The 18800-nt window shown below is 39.5% G+C and overlaps 1 protein-coding gene across 3 annotated transcripts in view; it reads left to right on the plus strand.

Moving 5' to 3' along the window:
- Positions 1 to 18800, plus strand: part of Pclo (piccolo presynaptic cytomatrix protein) — a 270157-nt gene that overhangs the window by 141269 nt on the left and 110088 nt on the right. For 2 of the 3 annotated variants that reach the window (XM_075956228.1, XM_075956227.1), the window contains exon 6: positions 252 to 2269. In XM_075956228.1, the coding sequence (XP_075812343.1) occupies positions 252 to 2269 (2018 nt within the window). The remainder of the gene's footprint in view (positions 1 to 251; positions 2270 to 18800) is intronic. The other variant, XM_075956229.1, reaches the window with a different exon arrangement.

Genomic DNA, 18800 nt, shown 5'->3' on the forward strand with positions numbered 1-18800 from the left:
CTTTCTTTTGGATGTCTTGGCAATTATATTTTACAGTACACGCGCATTTTTGTTTCTTCATGGTTCTTGCTGTTGTCGTTGTCTGCATGTGCCTGCATGTCCAACATTGCTTTTTCTCCGCACCTAACTAGGTTAACCTGTGGATTTGCATGCCGTCCCATCCATTGCATCCACCGAGATAAAAGGGCTTTCAGACCCAAACAGCATCATTCATTCTGAGAACGGGACTATAACTCTACCCTGTATTTCAGGTGAGGTAATGGATTATTCAAGCAAGACTACAGGTCCATACCCAGAAACACGCCAAGTCATTTCAGGAGTTGGGATTAGTACCCCACAATATTCCACAGCGAGAATGACTCCTCCCCCAGGACCACAGTATGGAGCGGGAAGTGTTTTGAGGTCCTCTAATGGTGTTGTCTATTCTTCAGTAGCAACTCCAATCCCCGCCACGTTTGCTATCACCACTCAGCCCGGCTCCATTTTCAGCACCACGGTCAGGGATTTGTCTGGCATTCATACAACAGATGCACTGACTTCCCTCTCAGCCCTGCATCAAAGCCAGCCAATGCCTCGGTCGTATTTCCTAACAACAGGTGCATCAGAAACAGACATCTCAGTAACCGGCATTGACATCAATGCCAGTCTGCAAACAATGACTATGGAAACTCTCCCTGCTGAGACAATGGACTCTGTCCCTGCTTTAACCACAGCATCGGAAGGCTTCTCTGAGGTGGTAGGAGAGGAAAGCACTCTTCTAATGGTCTCTGACGAAGACAAGCAGCAACAGCAGCTTGACTTGGAGCGAGAGCTCCTGGAGCTGGAGAAAATTAAGCAACAGCGCTTTGCTGAGGAGTTGGAGTGGGAACGTCAGGAGATTCAGAGGTTCCGAGAGCAGGAAAAGATCATGGTTCAAAAGAAGCTGGAGGAGCTGCAGTCTATGAAACAGCACCTCCTATACCAGCAAGAAGAAGAGCGGCAGGCCCAGTTCATGATGAGGCAGGAGACGCTAGCTCAGCAGCAGTTACAGCTTGAGCAGATTCAGCAGCTGCAACAGCAGCTACACCAGCAGCTTGAGGAGCAGAAGCTCCGCCAGATCTACCAGTACAACTACGACCCCTCTGCAAACGCCTCTCCGCAAACCACCACTGAGCAGGCCATGTTGGAGGGTCAGTATGCTGCTCCGGAGGGCAGTCAGTTTTGGGCCACCGAAGATGCCACTACCACTGCTTCTACTGTGATGGCCATTGAAATACCCCAGAGCCAAGGATGGTACACTGTTCAATCCGATGGGGTGACTCAGTACATCGCTCCGCCCGGCATCCTGAGTACTGTTTCAGAGATACCTCTGACAGATGTTGTGGTAAAAGAGGAGAAACAACCAAAAAAGAGAAGTTCTGGAGCTAAAGTTCGGGGGCAGTATGAAGAGATGGGGGAAAGTCTGGCAGACGACCCGCGGAACTTGAAAAAGATAGTGGACAGTGGCGTCCAAACTGACGACGAAGAAACTGCTGACCGGAGCTATGCCAGTAGAAGGAGGAGAACTAAAAAGAGCGTTGATACCAGCGTCCAGACTGATGACGAAGATCAGGATGAATGGGATGTGCCTTCTAGGTCAAGGAGAAAAGCCCGTCCGGGGAAGTACGGAGAGAGCACCACAGAGGGTGACAAGACCAAACCCCTCTCCAAAGTCTCCAGTGTAGCGGTTCAGACAGTGGCAGAGATATCTGTGCAAACTGAACCATTGGGAACCATAAGGACACCTTCCATACGAGCGCGGGTGGATGCCAAGGTAGAAATAATTAAACACATTTCAGCACCTGAAAAGACTTACAAAGGGGGCAGTTTAGGATGTCAAACAGAAACAGATTCAGACACACAGAGCCCTCCTTATCTGGGTGCCTCCTCTCCACCCAAAGACAAGAAACGCCCAACACCTTTAGAGATTGGGTACTCATCAGCTCACCTTCGGGCAGACACCACAGTCCAGCTGGCTCCTTCCCCACCCAAATCTCCCAAGGTCCTCTACTCCCCCATCTCCCCACTGTCACCAGGCAAAGCATTAGAATCAGCCTTTGTACCTTACGAAAAACCCCTCCCTGATGACGTAAGTCCACAGAAAGTGCTCCATCCAGACATGGCTAAAGTGCCCCCAGCAAGTCCTAAGACAGCCAAGATGATGCAGCGTTCTCTGTCCGACCCCAAGCCTGTGAGTCCTTCAGCAGACGAGCGTTCCGGGGTTCCTTTTCCGTATTCCGAGGGCTTCACGGTAAGAGGGGTTCCTTTCAGGTAGAAGACAATGGATGCGTAGATGTTGATCATGTGTTTGCAGACGTAGAAGGTAACGAAGCTAGCGCGTAGAAAGTGAAAGACTAAAATTGAGGGAGGACTATTGCATTATAAGTGTGTCCGCGGTGGGGAGGACCTCCTTCTCTTAAAAGTGCCTACAGAAGAAAAAAAAGGTTTATTCTAAAATACAGATCTCTGACTCATAGACCGATTTTAGTGTGTTCAACTAATATTCATTTCCCCCACCTGATGGGATCAAATATTGAATATAAATAAACAAGGCAAAGGATGAAGCATGACCATGCACTGAGACCAGGAGTGTTAGAACTCATGACTGGAGTGCTGGTCTCTTTTCCCAGTCAGGATATTGGCCTTAAAAGCTTAGCATAAACTATTTCCCAAGATGTGAACAGACGAAAGGAAGGCCCAGTTCATCCAAGTTTACTTTGTTTGGGGCAACTTCCTTAAACTAACCTCAGATGAGCCTTACTACAAATGCTAATAGAAGCATCATGCACTAATGTGTGTGTTTGTCTCAATAGAGATCATCTTATGAGGTATAATCATGTCTCAAGGGAAGAAACAGATAAATATGTTGTACATATAGACCTAAATGGAGATGAGAAAGGTTGATTAACCACAATAGTAGGCATATTGTAATTAATAAAATCATTTATATATGGTTTAACTATCAGTTCAGTTTGGAACAAATCTTTTCAAGTGCCAATTTGCCCTGGTGCAGTAGTTTCTTACCTCTGGACCTGCAAACTCTGAAGCTTCTGAATACAATAGTCTGAAGTACCACTCTTCCACTGATCCCCCATGGGTTCAACAACAGCCGTGGTCTATAAAATATAATTTTTTAAATTTAATATTATATATTTAAATGGATATTATAAAATATAAACCTTTAAGTCTGTTTGTAGTTATATAGACATATTTACAATAATATTAATTAAATTAATTAATTAAAATTTCACATCTAAATTTTCCACATTTATAACAGAATTTTATTATCTTCTGTATTTCCTTCTTAAAGAGTATTGTGAGGTGAATCCTAAAGATACAAGTAAGACTGGGCACAGAGGCCAGGACTGCAGTCAGATAGACACTTGTGCATTGAGATAGCTTTGCTTCTGAAATCCGTTCAATGTCACGTGAAAGTGACATCTAAGTAATTTCAGTGTGTATTTATTTTTTTACACCTCTGACCTATAAATTCACATAAATAATAAAATGGGAAAACATTATGTTTTGAACTTTTAAAATAGTGTTTCAGGATTTGGTCATTAGAAAGAGTAGATTTGCCAATTGATGCGTTGATTGTCTACTCAAATTTTGGCTTTAAACTTTTAATTCAGTTGTGGCAGAGATTCAAGCTATCAGAATTTTCCTCACATTGTTCCCTTTGCATTTGCAAATGTACAAAGAAGGATATAATGGGTGTCGTGAGTTTATTAAGTACAATTACCAAATAATAACTAAGTCTGAAACATCCTAGGTTCATTGAGTCTCGGAGCACAATTCCAACTTCTTCTAGTTGGTCAACTTCAATATATACTAAATATGGGATAATTGCATACGTGTTATTGATATTGCTATTGGTAGGACCCTTCATAAGCAGCAGAAGATAAGTTTTATAGTGTATAAAAGTCTGGACCAGCATCTCTGCTTCCAATAGGTCAGGAACGTTTCCAGGGAGGAGACTCTTAGACATGAAGGCTGAACTCTCTGCTGGGTCATGGAGAGAAAGATGAAGATGATTCCAAATAGAGGATAAAAAATATCCATGTGTTCAGATTAATAGCCAGTTATACATCAAAAAAAGGGGCAAACAAGGTTTACGTTAAATAAAACTGGAGTGGTTAGTGAGGGGTCAATTACACGGAATCTAATGTCCGAATTAGAGAACCTATGTTTGCTTCCTGTGTGCCAAGCTGGATCAAATTACCATCATTTTGTGTTTAGCCTTTGGACTCTGCTGTTCTGCTCCTTTCTAAGGAGTTCTCTAAAGGAGCAAGTAGAGTAGCTTTTGATTAAAATCTATGTAAGCAAATGCACTACTTGCTTCACAATTTGAACTCATTAGTAGAATCTTACAAAGTTCAGTCAATACTAGGAATTTACTTTTTATTGAAGTTATTTTTTTCCTGCAGTATATTATTCTGATTGTGGCTTCCTTTCTCTCATCTCCTCTCAGATCCTCTCCACATCCCCACCCATCCAACTCCATGCAATTCTCTCTCTGTCTCTCTTTAGAAAAAAAAAGCAGGCAGAAAAGAACAGAAAAAAATAATGAAAAAAACGCATACACAGAGAGACACACACAAAATAAAATCCATGAAAAAATAAAATAAGAAAACATAATATGTGAACAAAAGACAAATAAGGTTTAAAAATGCCCAAACACATAAATATAAATTGAAAAAAATTCTCTAAAATTAATACTGAGTTGGTTTTATGCCATCAATCTGCTGTTGGGCGTGTGACCTGCCCTTAGTTATGGTTCGTGTACCCAGTGAAACTGCACCCAAGAGCACAGGTTGTTCCTTTGCCAACAGCTGTCAGTGGTTAGTGATAGGAGCTTATGTCCTTTTCTACTCCCAGCATTGTGACCCCATCTAGCATAGACCTGTGCACGCGGCCACAGTCTCTGCAAGTGTGCGTCAGCCCCACTGTGTCTGGAAGACACTATTTCCTTGGAGCCCTCCATCCCCGCCAGCTTTTACAATCTTTCCACCTTGTCTTTCTTGGGCTCCGAGGAGAGATATTTGATAGAGACATCCCATTTAGGGCTGAGTTTTCCCCAGTCTCTCAGTGTCTGCACATTTTCCAGTTGTGGGTGTCTGTGTTAGTTTGCATCTACTGTAGAAGGAAATTTCTCCGATGATAACTCAGACACTGGTCAAATGGTGTAGAAGAAGGTTGTTTGCAGTCATTTTATTGCTATGTTCCTTTAGCAGAAGAGTGGGTTCTACTGGGTTTTTCCCCTAGATCCAAGCCCTATCTACTGTCAGGTTCTTGGATGTATCAGGTATGGGCTCCATCTCACTGAGTAGACCTTATGGTTACTTTAACAAGTTTATGCATTGTGCAGTTTACCATGCAGGCAGGCCATCACTGTAGACCTCAGGACTTGTAGCTGGACTGGTGATTAACAATCCCCCAGAAGTGTGCAAAGCACCTTCCAGCACTATTAACTTTTAACAACAGGGATGAAAAGGGCTCTAGGCAGACACCGGGTTGACTTCTCCATGGTCTATGAGAGATGTAAGTGTGATCTTCAGCAATAGGGCCGTCCCATCAGTTTGTGGAGAACAAGCCATAGCTATCACAATAGCCCGTGTATTCTAGGGGTTTCAATAGGGCTCCTTTGTTCAAAAACTTAATTAAATGAAACCAATTCCTTGCTCTGGAGGTATAGGTTGGTGGCAAAACATGTCTAGTAGCAGCCCTGTTATCTCCCCATTCATTTGCGTTTATATTTTATGTTTATATGTTAACAAGCTTCCATTGTACGTAGGTTTCATCCATTTACCTGTGAATTTTATGATTTCACTTTTTTTGACACAGAGAGGGGAGACTTTGGGGTGGGTACCCCCTCTTGATTTTAGGAAAAGGCATGGTGCTACCAGCTGCTGAGGAAAATAAGGGAGGTGTTACCACAGCTGGGATAGATCGGAAGGCTCCTGGAATAACCTTCATGTCCAGGGCAGCTCAAAATCCCCAATGGATCTGTGAGAGCCAGCCTCTGAGGAACAGTCTCCCTGTCCTCAGTGATAGAGCCACACAGGAGTCAACTGAACCCTGGCAGAAGTGTCAGTGATGTTAGAGAGAATCCTTATGTAGACAAGATGTCTCTTCCCTTTTTTTGTTTACATCTAGTGCATGGCTTTGCTGGCCTCAAATTGCCAATCCTCCCACCTCTGCCTAACGATGACACCAGCTAAGAACCTAAGCAACAGAGGAGAGGGTGCCCAAAATGGCCTTGACATATATTCAGATTGATGAATATCATAGATGTCACTATAGAACCTTCATCCAGCAACTGATGGAAACAGAGGCAGAGACCCACAGTGGAGCACTGAGATGAGGTCCCAAAGCCCAGCTGAAGAGTGGGAGGAATGAGAATATGAGCAAAGAGGTCAAGACCAGGATGGGGATACCCACTGAAACAGTTTACCTGAGCTAATGGGAGCTCACCAACTCCACCTAGACCTGGAAGGAACCAGCATAAGTCCAAACTAGTCCCTCTAAATGTGGGTGACAGTTGTCTGGCTGGAGCAGACTGCGGGGCCACTGGCAGTGACACCAGGATTTGTCCCTACTACTTGCACTGGCTTTCTGGAAGCTATTCTCTTTGGTTGGATACCTTGATCAGCCTAGATATAGTAGGGAGGGCCTTGGATCTTCCCCAAAGCAATGTGCCTTATGCTCTCTGAATAGTCATTGGGGTGGGGGTAGGTGGAGTGAATGGAAACTGGGATTGGTATGTAAAATGAAAAAAGACAGTTTGTTTTCTTTTAAAAAATAAAAGAAAAAGAAAGGAAGGAAAAAAAGAGAAAAGAGTTTCTTCTCTATATGAGGGTCCTTTACTTTAGTAAAATTGAGTTGAATGCTGAGCTTAAGGAAATATAGGAAAAGAAAGGTAATCTAATGTCAGTCATGTTGGGATTTAAGAAAAGGGACCATTGAGAAGGGGTTAGGGTTTTTTTTATTATATTCTGTTTTATATATATATATATTTATATATATATATATATATATATATATATTAAAAGGATATTACATTTGTCCTTCTATGTGGCCTAGGCCTGGAACTCACTGTGTAGCCTTGACTAGTCTCAATTTTGCAGAAATCCCCCTGCCTCAACTTCTCGAGCACTGGGGTTACAGTCACAGGCCATCATACCAGACCTAAGAACTTCATTCTAATCTCAAGTAGCATCCCAGAGGAAGTGACTTGTCTAAATGACTCACATTCCCCATGCCTAGAAGGTTCCTAGGATTGTCTTTGTGGATGTGAGAATCCTAATTCAAATGTGCTGGGAACCAACACATGATTTCACTTTTTTAGACAAGTAGACAATATTCCATTGTACAAATCCACCACATTTTAATAATCCGTTCGTCTGTTGATGGGCATCTCGGCAGCTTCCAGTCTCGGCAGGAGCAGCGGACGTGAATGAACAAGTGTCACTGTGGTAGAGTCCTTTGGATATGTGGCCCAGGGTGTCACAGCTGGATCTTGAGGCAAATCTCCTCCCAGCTTCCCGAAGATCTGCCACACTCATTTCCACAGGGGAAAACAGTTTGCAATCCCAGCAGCAATGCAGGAGTGTTTCCCTTACCCACCTTCTCACCAGCATGAGGTCTCATTTGTTTTACTTATCTTTGCCATTCTGGCTGGTGTAAGACACAATCTCTAAGTAGTTTTGATTTGCATTTCTTCAGAAGGCCCTTTGCTTCCTAAACGCTGCCTGTCTGTTGTTCCTGTCTGTTGTTCCTGTCTGTTGTTCCTGTCTGTTGTTCCTGCCTGTTGTTCCTGTCTGTTGTTCCTGCCTGTTGTTCCTGCCTGTTGTTCCTGCCTGTTGTTCCTGCCTGTTGTTCCTGTCTGTTGTTCCTGCCTGTTGTTCCTGCCTGTTGTTCCTGCCTGTTGTTCCTGCCTGTTGTTCCTGCCTGTTGTTCCTGCCTGTTGTTCCTGCCTGTTGTTCCTGTCTGTTGTTCCTGTCTGTTGTTCCTGTCTGTTGTTCCTGTCTCTTGTTCCTGTCTGTTGTTCCTGTCTGTTGTTCCTGTCTGTTGTTCCTGCCTGCTTCCCACGCCTTGCCCTGCTCACACCAGGAGCTCTCTGATGCTTGGATGTGCCCACACATCTACTATCCCAGTACAGGTTCCTCTTCTGGATTCCTCCCAGATCCTTGTAAAATTCACTCTTACTTGATGGACTTTGGCTCAGATGATATTGAACAGAGGCCCTCTTGCCTAATTTTCTTATATACATGTATGACATTAAGTCTCACTTCCACGCCTACATTTACACGTAACACATGTGAAATATTATCTTCATTATCTAGTAGAATATACATAATACATAATATTCTTTCTTATCGAGAAGAATATAAGCTCAGATTTTATTCGTGGGTAAAGATTTGTTTACTGAGTTCACAGCTTTATAGAAAGCACAGAAAAATGCCTGACCAAACAAATGTTTAATGGACTTCTTATCAAACTGTTTCCATTTTTACAGTTTCACAAATTCTTAATGTCCAGTAAAACAAAAGCAAAAGTTAAGCCTGTAATAAAAAAGCCAGTATTCACCCGCTTACCAAACTTGCCTAACTCAGTGTTATATTGTTTCGTTCTGGTTTATCCTGCTTCTTTTTCTACCTCCTGGATATGCAACACTGGACTTCGTCAGAATTTATTTCAACCCACTTTTTAAAAATGCATTTGTGGAGTATCCGTAGCTTCAGGGCAGGAGAATTGCATAGATAGAGGAAAGAAGCTATGCTCCCTGCGACCTTTCTCTTCCACGGCAGGAAAGTGTCACTGACCCAGGTGATCCACAGCCTCAGGAAGGAATGGTAATTGAGCAGGTCAGGAGACAAGGTGACCTTAGCCACTGCAAGAAAGCAATGTAAATTCTAAGAACATCCCCCCAGCTAGAAATAGCTGAATCCATTCAAAGATTCATATGTCCTAGAGAATAAAAAATCTTTAATGATTTCGCCATAGGAACACAAAGTATTTGGTAAAACTGTTTGATCCTATTCCCAGCCTTAACAGATATAATCTCTATTAAAATTATTTTTATCTATAATAAGCCAGATCCTTTAGGAAAACAGATGCAAATTATGAGCTGAATGTTGCAAGAATACATTTTGCCTTCATGATTGCTGTTTCAATAGCTATTTTTGAATTTTTGGATGCCTTTAATGTCTGTTTCTAAGAGTGATTTCCATAGTCAAATACTTAGAATTTTTGTTTTTACCAATTTTTTTGTATTCTTCCAAAGTATGAAGATTTAAGAAGTAATGGCTAAGTGGGATTTAAGGAAAGATTTTTGACTGGGGTTATTGCCCTATCTTTTAAGAAAAAGCAAGATAAATGTTAGTTTATTAAAACTGATTTTGATAAAATCATATTTATAATAATATTATGTAAGAAAATGTACTTACATTTTAAAGATATATTTGTAAATCCTAGAAACATCATCTTTTCTAGGTCTGATCTTTCTTCATTTTCTATCTTGTTCACATATTTGTTGGGATTTAGTCTTATATTGCGAAGTCCAACTATGTTAAAATTAAAATAGGCAGCAGTATATTAGTGTTTTCTAAAATATAACAGTGAAGTGACTTAGAGTCATTAATAGTTAGCAAAGTATTATCAAGTCTTGTGATAAAATCAACATAAATACAAATGTCAGTTTATTGTTTGTTCAATAATATTGCAATTTATTTTAATCAATATTGAAGGATTAATTCAGAATACTGAAAGTCCATTTTTTCTTATCTTCTCCAGAAGTCCATATTTCAAAATATAAACGTTAGCATGCTTCTAAGAAACAGTTTTATATTCCAGCTAGTGAAGATCCTCTACTAAAATGTAACAGTGGATATTTTGACATGCCAGCTTAACAGATATAAGGGACCCTTCTCTACTGAGATCTGATTGTGATTAATGTAATTTACTAATGTACAGCATTACTTAACATTATTTAGCTTCCAAAGTGTTTTATAATACAATTTTCTCAACAGCTCATGTTATTCTATTTAAACAATTGTGAGGCTAATAACCACCTCTTCAATAAAGCTACACACACGTTCCCCCAAATATACTTCCTCCAAAACTCAGATACAAACAAATGCACATGTTTGTGTATCTATTTATATTTTTTTAAAAATGCTAGTTATTAGGTCTTAAAAATACAGCATTAACTATTATTAAGAACAAAATAGCAATTAAACTGATAATAATGTTAAAAATTGGAAAAAAACAAGAATATATTTCAAGACATAAGTTACAGTTAAGGAACAATATGTCCCATTAATTTTCTGATATTTTCTTCTCATATGTAATATAATATACATTAATATCATATGTATATTATTTTAGTATTCATACATATGGAGAATATGCACACATAAACCTATGGCTTTGCACAGTGTTTCATATGTTGTTGCATAGCTAAAACATACAAATCACTTCACTTCTGTAGTAGCTAAATCTATTTTATTCAATGATTTCAAGGTGAATAATCTGAAATTAAGGTGTATGTCCTTTTAATTACTACACCTACCCAACGTCAATTTTACTATAGTAGGATTTTGTTACCGTATAACAGGCTTTCTTTTTGATGATGTTGTGTGTGTCTGGGGTTATAATTAATGTCTGAGTGACGGAATGATGGGACTAAATTTGTAAGTTCAAAGGAACTGACTAAATAAGTTGAAGTAGGTTAGTCCAAAGTTAAATAACAAAAGGGCTTTTATTTATCTTAATTTCATACTACGAACAAGTTGTGAAGGATTCATATTAAAACAGTTGATAAAATTCATATTTAAAAAAGTTGATAACAATTTTACTGTGTAGCCCTGGTTGTCCTGTGGAGCTCATTATGTAGACCAGGCTGGCCTCGTGCTCACAAAGATCTACCTGTCCCTGCCTCCAAAATGCCGGAGCTAAAGGTGTGCACCACCAAGCCAGGAAAAATCTTGAAAATAATACAAGAAATTATTAATCCCGATTATAGCCCCATAATTTAATAACTTATTTGCTTTGAGAAATGAATGCCTATTTGGGCTTCGGGGCGGGGGGGTCACACAAAGATCAGGGACAAAACACCAAAGTCTATTAAACCAGAAGCAAACTTTATTTTAGGAAAAAATAAAAGAAATTAAAAAATCAATCTCCATGGGGCACAAAAAGCTTATCAGCTAGCTGAGACCACAGCCAGAGATGGATTTGTAAGCCTGTAGCAAAAGACGGTTTCTGAGCTCCCTCTTTTTATAGCAAGAAGCAAGAAGCATTAAGACATGAACAAAGCAGTTTTTACAATATCGAGGTGACACTCAGATACAAATTGCCTGTTATTAGAATTTCCATTGGCAGGGTTTGTCCATTTATTTATTTAGCCCATTGTTTCTCTCTTGCACTTTCTGATGGTGTTTACCAAAGCTCTGCACTCCCCCTGATACTACAGTTTCATGAAGCTGGAAAGAGTATGGGACAACGAACAACAACAAAGTCACATACATCCCATCATTTCCGAGTTAACTCAGGTCACATCAATAGCTGGTCATGAGTGATGGGGGGAGGCGAAGGGGGTGATTGTCTAAAATCTGCCTCTCAGTTTGCAGGAGCTGCTTCAACCTTGCAGGCAGAGCTCTGGGTTGTAAGCAAAGTAACCCACTGTTAGCAGTTAATCCTTAAGCTGCTGAGAAAGCTGCTGACAGTCTGCTCTCATTCTCCTAGGCTTACAACATTGTATTCTCTATTCCTATATTCTTATTCCTGGAATCTACATTTCTATATTCTTATTCTTGGACTCATCATATCACATTTAATTGGATGTGATGTCAACTAAAAGCTTAATATTGCAGTTAACAGTAAAGAGCACAGACTGAATTCAGGATAACACAAGGAGCCTTGAGGCTGAAGGTGATTACGCTTGTTGTGGCCATTCCTCTTCCCAACGGAATGGCTAATTACTTGTTTATTATTTATTATTTGAAGAAATAGAAATTCTTTCTGGTAAGTTATTTTAACCACAGGACTAAATCACTCTTTTGAGGTTGGATTAAAAATCCATTTAATTTCTGCTAGGCAGTGGGTTCCTGCCCGACAAGTCCTAATTGCAGGGTTTGTGCTCTGTGCCTAGAGGCTGCTTGGGTAGTTGTTGCCTCATTTGAACCTTGACCTGAAAACACTGATTCATGTGATAGGAAACCATGTGAACTGCTAGTTTCCTAAATAACCTAGCATGACAATTTGCTGTCCCTTAGTACCTGAAAAAAATGTGTATGAGTTTCTCCGGTGTGATATAGTTATCAGTGCTCAAAATTGTTCTAACAAAAAATCACCCCGATGTTGTTTGCAGGAGTCATCTTTATTGAAAATTTCAACCAGTTTTTCATGTGTGGCAGGGATTACTTGCCAATAAATACGTACTGAAATGCACAATAGGCTCATATTTCATGGCTTGGCTATCAAAAAGCCATTGGCTTGCTTCTTTCTGTGTCTATGTAGAACTAGGAATAGAAAGCAAATTTAAGAAGTTAAAATAACAGAAAAAAAAGACATGATTTTACAAGCCTGTGAACTTTATCTTCCAATCTATAGAATGCTTGTTGACACTAACTGGATTAAATGTACAGTCCCTAATCGATTGTAAATAGTATTGTCACAGGGAACCAAATGATCCAAAGAACATTTGAAATCCGATCTATTACCATGACTTTACGGCAGGACTGAAGTTTTATGAGCACCGTTTCACAGGATTTCAATTTATGGAGAAGAAATGTTTCATCAATTGCAAACATCTCTTGGAGCTAGTGAGACGGCTCATGGGATAAGATGCTTCTGGACACACACAACAGACGAGCAAACCAGTTCCCACACGTTGTCACTTGGCCTCCACACTCACAGACACAAAATAAATTAACAAATACGCTAGCAAACAAACCCCCATCTCACATTTGTTTCAATGTCGTTTTAGGACAAGGAATAATCAGAGAGATATAAACACCAAATTATAGAGATCCCTCTATGGCTTTGTGGTTAGCCATTATAGCGGCATGAACACAGACTGTCTTTCTCACTCCCGTATAGTTCAATGCCACTTTTAGAATTGTCGTCAAAGTTCTCAGAGCTTTTGATACTCAGTGGCGGCCTCATTCTTCACATGGCTCATGACCTGATGCTTGGGAAGCAATTTGCAGCAGCCACGGATTTAATACTTCACGTTCAGAAAGAACTGAAAGAATAGTTCATGCTCAGTAAGGAATTACATTTTATTGTCTATAAAACAGAGTTAATAATATCCGGATGAAAATGACAGTAAGTCGATATTTCATGAAAACATTGGAGTCACAGCAGCGGCTCTCTCTGGAGAAGAGATTTGTTCTCAAGCTGACTAAATCCCCGGCAAGCCAAGCTACAGTTAACACCCCAGAGCGTGAAAGATCGCTTGCTAAGAAGAAGCAAGAGGTGCTTTCAATTTTTATATTGCATTTATGTCTTCATACAGGTTATTGCTTTAATTTTTAGAAATTTTTTTAGTTTCATGCTCTCTTCGGATTTCCCACACAAATGGTTTAGCCCATTTTCCAATAAATGAATGCAGTCAGGTGGCCTGTGCTATTTTTTTACCTTACAGAAAGTATCATTAGACGCTAGTAAGTGGTATTCAGTATCTCTAGGTAAGCGGAACCCTGTAAAAGTTAAGTTGTTTGGAAAGGGGAAATAGTTATTTTCTGCGACTTTGAGAAGTGGCTTTAATTCGGTTCACATTTCCAGAGTACAGTCAGTTCATCATGGTAGGGACTGCAGTCACTCACACACAAGCACATAAATTAAAATGTTGCTTAAATATTAAAATAAATAAAGTGAAATATTTTGCCATAGAGCTCGGGTTGTCCTGGAACTCACTGTCAATCCCACACTGGCCTCAAACTCCTGGGTAATCTTACCACCTATGTCACGGGATGCGGGAACCGCAGGCTAATTATAATATTGAAAGGAAATTGATTGTTTCTGTATGTATGTATGTTCCTTGCTACATTATTCTATTCCCAATATTCATAGTACTTCAAAGAGAGCAAGTCTTACTTTTGTGTGTGCAAACTTTGCCTCATGGTGGCTTATGTGGTCTGCAAGGCCACAGCTCTTCAAACTCTAGACCCTGAAAACAACCGCACCCTAAACATGTGTGTTCACGGAGAAAAGAATAAGCTGGGGGGGGCGGAGGTTCACTACCCAGTAAGATCCTGTAGTCATGTGATTAAGATATGGATTTTATAAACTATTACCATAGTTTATAATATATATAAATAAATAAGTATATAAAAATATAATTTCATAGGGACAGAGTGTTTCTTTGTTTTAAGCTCATAGAACAAAGCCCTTTCATTCCAGTCAATTCCCATTCGTACTGCAATATATTCTTCAATGAATACATGCTGGGCTGTAAAATATAGAAGTAAAATTTGAGTGGCTTTGGTTAATTACATGAGACAATGCTGTCCCTAAATAGCACCTGAAATAGATCCCGCTAGTGTCTACAATCATAAAATTTACAAAATAGGAAAATCGTGTTTTTCATGCTCTTGCAGTTGGTTATGTAAAACATGCAGTGGGAGGCTATTGCCGAAGTGAGATACAGTTTCCAAAGCACATCAAGCGTAATCACTCATAGGAGAAACATTTGTACCATATTCTTAGCGCTGGAAGTACTTTCAGTAGCCAAGGGAATTCTAGATATAAGGTGTATATACAGATGTTTAAGCAATTTTTTTCTTTTGGATTTTTGAGACAAGGTTTCTCCATGTAATAACCCTAGCTGTCCTGGAATTAGCTCTTGTAGACCAAGCTGGCCTTGAACTCACAGAGATCCTCCTGCCTCTGCCTCCCAAGTGCTGGGATTAAAGGCTTATGCCACCACCACCCAGCAATTAAGCAAATTTTAAAGTTATGGCTGATAGAGATGATTATTTTACATACCAAAATAGACTCAGATGAAGTGGGTCGCTTTTTGTTTTTCGCAGCTCTGGGAATCAAGCCCAGAGCCTTGCCTGTAGTAGGCAGTTGTTCTACTATCAAGCTACATCTCAGCTCAGCGTGTGTTTTACGGAGAAAGTCCTGTAATTTGGGCGCTGCTAGCCACTGCCAAGAATTTCGAAATTAATATTTAATTCCAATAAAGCATCAACAGAAGAGATTAGAAATAAAAGCGTTTTAAAATGAAGACAACTCTTGTTCATATGTCAAATACTAGGAAGTAAAAATAATTTCTAAGAATAGCTTTTTATAATTAATGTGAAATTCATATCAAATTAGCCATTTAAAAGTAAAGAATCTGGTTGTGTTTAGTATATTTAAAATGTTACACAGCCACCACCTCCTCTAAAACTATTATATTTATATAGTATATATAAATATATATTATATATAAAATGGAAGATGACCTAAGACTTACATTTCTCCCCAGACCAAGGTCTTTTCTCAAATCCCTGCTCTTCCTGAGAGTATCCAAAGTTGAGGGCATTTGAAACATTTCTCTGAAAGCTCTAACCTAGAAAATAAAAGAATCCCAAGACAATTTTAATAAAGAAAAGTACTGAGGATTCAACTGAAATCTTGACATACAATGAGAACAATAACATGTGGGATCCAGGTGTGAAATTCGGGTTTTCAGGTGTGTGTCTTTGCCTGCTGATCCATTTCCCCAGCCGCCAGACAGGCAAGTGTTGTAATATCCACCTTTGAAAAAGTAGTTTCAATAGTAAAATTTTTGCTTTGTTAAAAAGAAAAGAGGCATCAGAAAACCTTAGATGATCCACTTTCTCCAATGTATTCCTATGCTATTTCTAAACTACTTCTTGATGCAAGTCATATCTGTAGCTTTGAGATTAAAAAGTAGCCTTAGGATTGACCAGTTTGGAATTCTAGTACTTGCTATGCCTTTTCTTGGCTTATATATATTTTGGAAAAACTATTGAAATTTTCTGGTTTTGGGTTTAGTACGATGATGTCGATGATGATGCTGATAAATAAATACCACCTTGCCATTGTTTGGCAAGTACTTGATGTAATACCAGATAATGAGTATTGAATGTGTTGAATGAGTATTGGTTGAATGGCGGTGCTCCCATCCTGACTGCAGGAACAGGAGTCGTGAGTCACTGCTGCCTTTGTTCCACGGACTGTAAATACTCTGAAACAATTTTCATCTTCTTAAAGAACAGTCCTTTGCTAGAGGAGAACTTCAGAATTGTGTTCTATTTTTAAAAATATGTTTTGAATTGAAGTAGAATTATGTCACTTTTACTCCTTCCTTTCTCTCCCCAACCCCCAACTACCCTCCCTTACCCCTAAACCCTTCCTTGCCCCTAATCTCAAATTGATAATCTTTTGTTCTTTATATATACATGGATGGGTGTACATGTGCATATATACACATGGATATATATGTGTGAATATGCATATAATTTTAAAATGTATACATTGCATACATGAGTGCATATTTCCCATATGGATATGTATGTGCACATATATATGTGTGTGTATGTATACACATAGATGCATATATACATACACATAACTTGTTGGGTCTGTTTTTGTTGTTTTTGCATATATCTTTTCAGTAAAGGGCTTTTCCCTAGAAGAGTCTTATTTTCCTCTTTCTCAGTAGTCATTAGTTGCATATCGTTCATTGTCTAGGAGTTGGACCTGAAAATACTTTCCTTCTCGTTAACATATCCATTGATACTGCCATTGTTCTGTTCCTGTTTGTGCCGACATTTCTAGAAGAGACTCTTTCACTGGAGAGGATGTAAAACTGACCTGAGACTGTTTCACACTGTCTCCTTGATATTCTGGCTCCTACACTCTTCCCCCATTTCTTCCTTGATGTTATGAAACTTGTTGTTTAACTGCACCTGTGGGGGGTTGTCTCCCCCAAATCTGTTGATTTCTGCTTTGAGTCCAGTTGTGGTTTCCTGTGATGGTCTCATTTGCTTCACTAAAGAGAACTTCTTTCATGGTCTGTGGGTATAAGGATGAGGTTTAGAATGTAGTAAGGAACTCACCAGTCTACGAAGTACTAGATTCTTTGCTTAGGTCTCTGACCTCACTAGCCACAGAAAGCTAAGATTCCAGTACCTTGCAAGATTTTTTTCCTCCTGTTGAATGGGCCTCAAATCCAGTCCAACAGCTCTTAATTTCCATCAGTATGTGACAGATACTTAGAGCATCATTATTGCCATGTTGCTGGTTGTGGTTCATAGGTGTTGCAGTTGAATAGGACAGTCTAATTGCTTCTTTGTCTTGGCAGCTTCGTTATATTTTCTGGAACCGAGGAAGCTAGACTGCAGGAAAGAGGTTTTCAGATCAAGTCCAGTTTACATCACCTAAGTCCTATGTTCTAAAGGTTCAGTGCCTTCTGAGATGCCCCTAGATGTTTAATTAACAACCCAAGGCATGGCTGTTCTTTCTTTGAAGCAGCTCTAACTAAACCTGGCTCAGTCTCACTTGTCAGATAAGGAGATTGATTCAGTGATCTGGAGAACTTGTCACTTGATCTAGAGGAAATCACCTCTATTTTTTGAGTTAAGCTTTGCCACCTAGGATAACCTCATAAAGCAAACAGCATGCAGGAGTCTACATGGGCAGAAACCTCCATTTGTTAAAATAGATGGTCTGTTTGTCAGAATAACATAAGGCAAAATTATTAGCAAGGTAAATCTAGGCATATAATATACTTAGAAGTTTGTTAATACAGTGAGTATAATTTTTGTATTTATATCCTTATAAAAATTTGTCCATACCTCACCTTAATATATATATATATATATATGTGTGTGTATATATATATATATATATATATATAGAGAGAGAGAGAGAGAGAGAGAGAGAGAGAGAGAGAGAGGCAAGAATTGTTTACTTTGGAACAAGAAGCTATTTGTAATTGATACCTGCTGGGGAAGGAAGCCCCAGTTTTCTCCAATGAGCGACACAGGGTATATTGGCCACACTACAGGCGGGGTTAAGACTGGTTGGCCAACACAATGGATTTCATCTACCGTATGTGCTTGCTCTTGATGATGTTGTTTTAGTTTAGTTGGTGTTTGTTCTGTTTGTTTGTGAGAAAGTACATGAGGCTGGATTGGTGGTGTATCTGAGAGGAGCTAGGGAAAGAGAAACAGCATGAACAAAATACATGGCAGGAAAAATTAAAACCTAAAGTCAAAATATGTAAAACAGCACCAAGACCACTCAACTGCTTGTGTTGCCTTCCAAGAATATCCTTGCATTAGCAAAGCAGTCTTGTTGGGTGCATCAGCATTCACACATGCTCTATGACACCACCTTCCTCTAGACAGATGGCATTTCACAATCAAGGCTTAGTATCCTGGATGAGTTTGCCTCTGTGAGGATAATCTAACACCAGAGACTCTGTTCCTTTGTCATCTTGAAGCTCACCCATGATCTCTACTTTTCATCCATGTTGTCCTTTCATTCCCACATTGTTTTCTGACCTCTCACATGTAAACACATTTTCTCAATGCTTCTTTGATCACATATGCATTTGCTCATGTTAGTCATTCAGGGTTGCTCGTATTCTTGTCAACTTAAATGTCCTGTTAACTGACAAAGCTGCCCCTGTACTACTAAGCCAAGTTTCACTACAAGATCATTCCCCTGATTTTTTTTCCATCTCTCAACCTCAGGGAAAAACATTGAATAAGTTAAAATCAAATGGTGTTTCTTTTTTTTTAAGGGTTTAATTT

This window comes from Microtus pennsylvanicus, chromosome 22 (assembly GCF_037038515.1).
Source record: "Microtus pennsylvanicus isolate mMicPen1 chromosome 22, mMicPen1.hap1, whole genome shotgun sequence".
In the NCBI taxonomy this organism is placed as follows: domain Eukaryota; kingdom Metazoa; phylum Chordata; class Mammalia; order Rodentia; family Cricetidae; genus Microtus; species Microtus pennsylvanicus.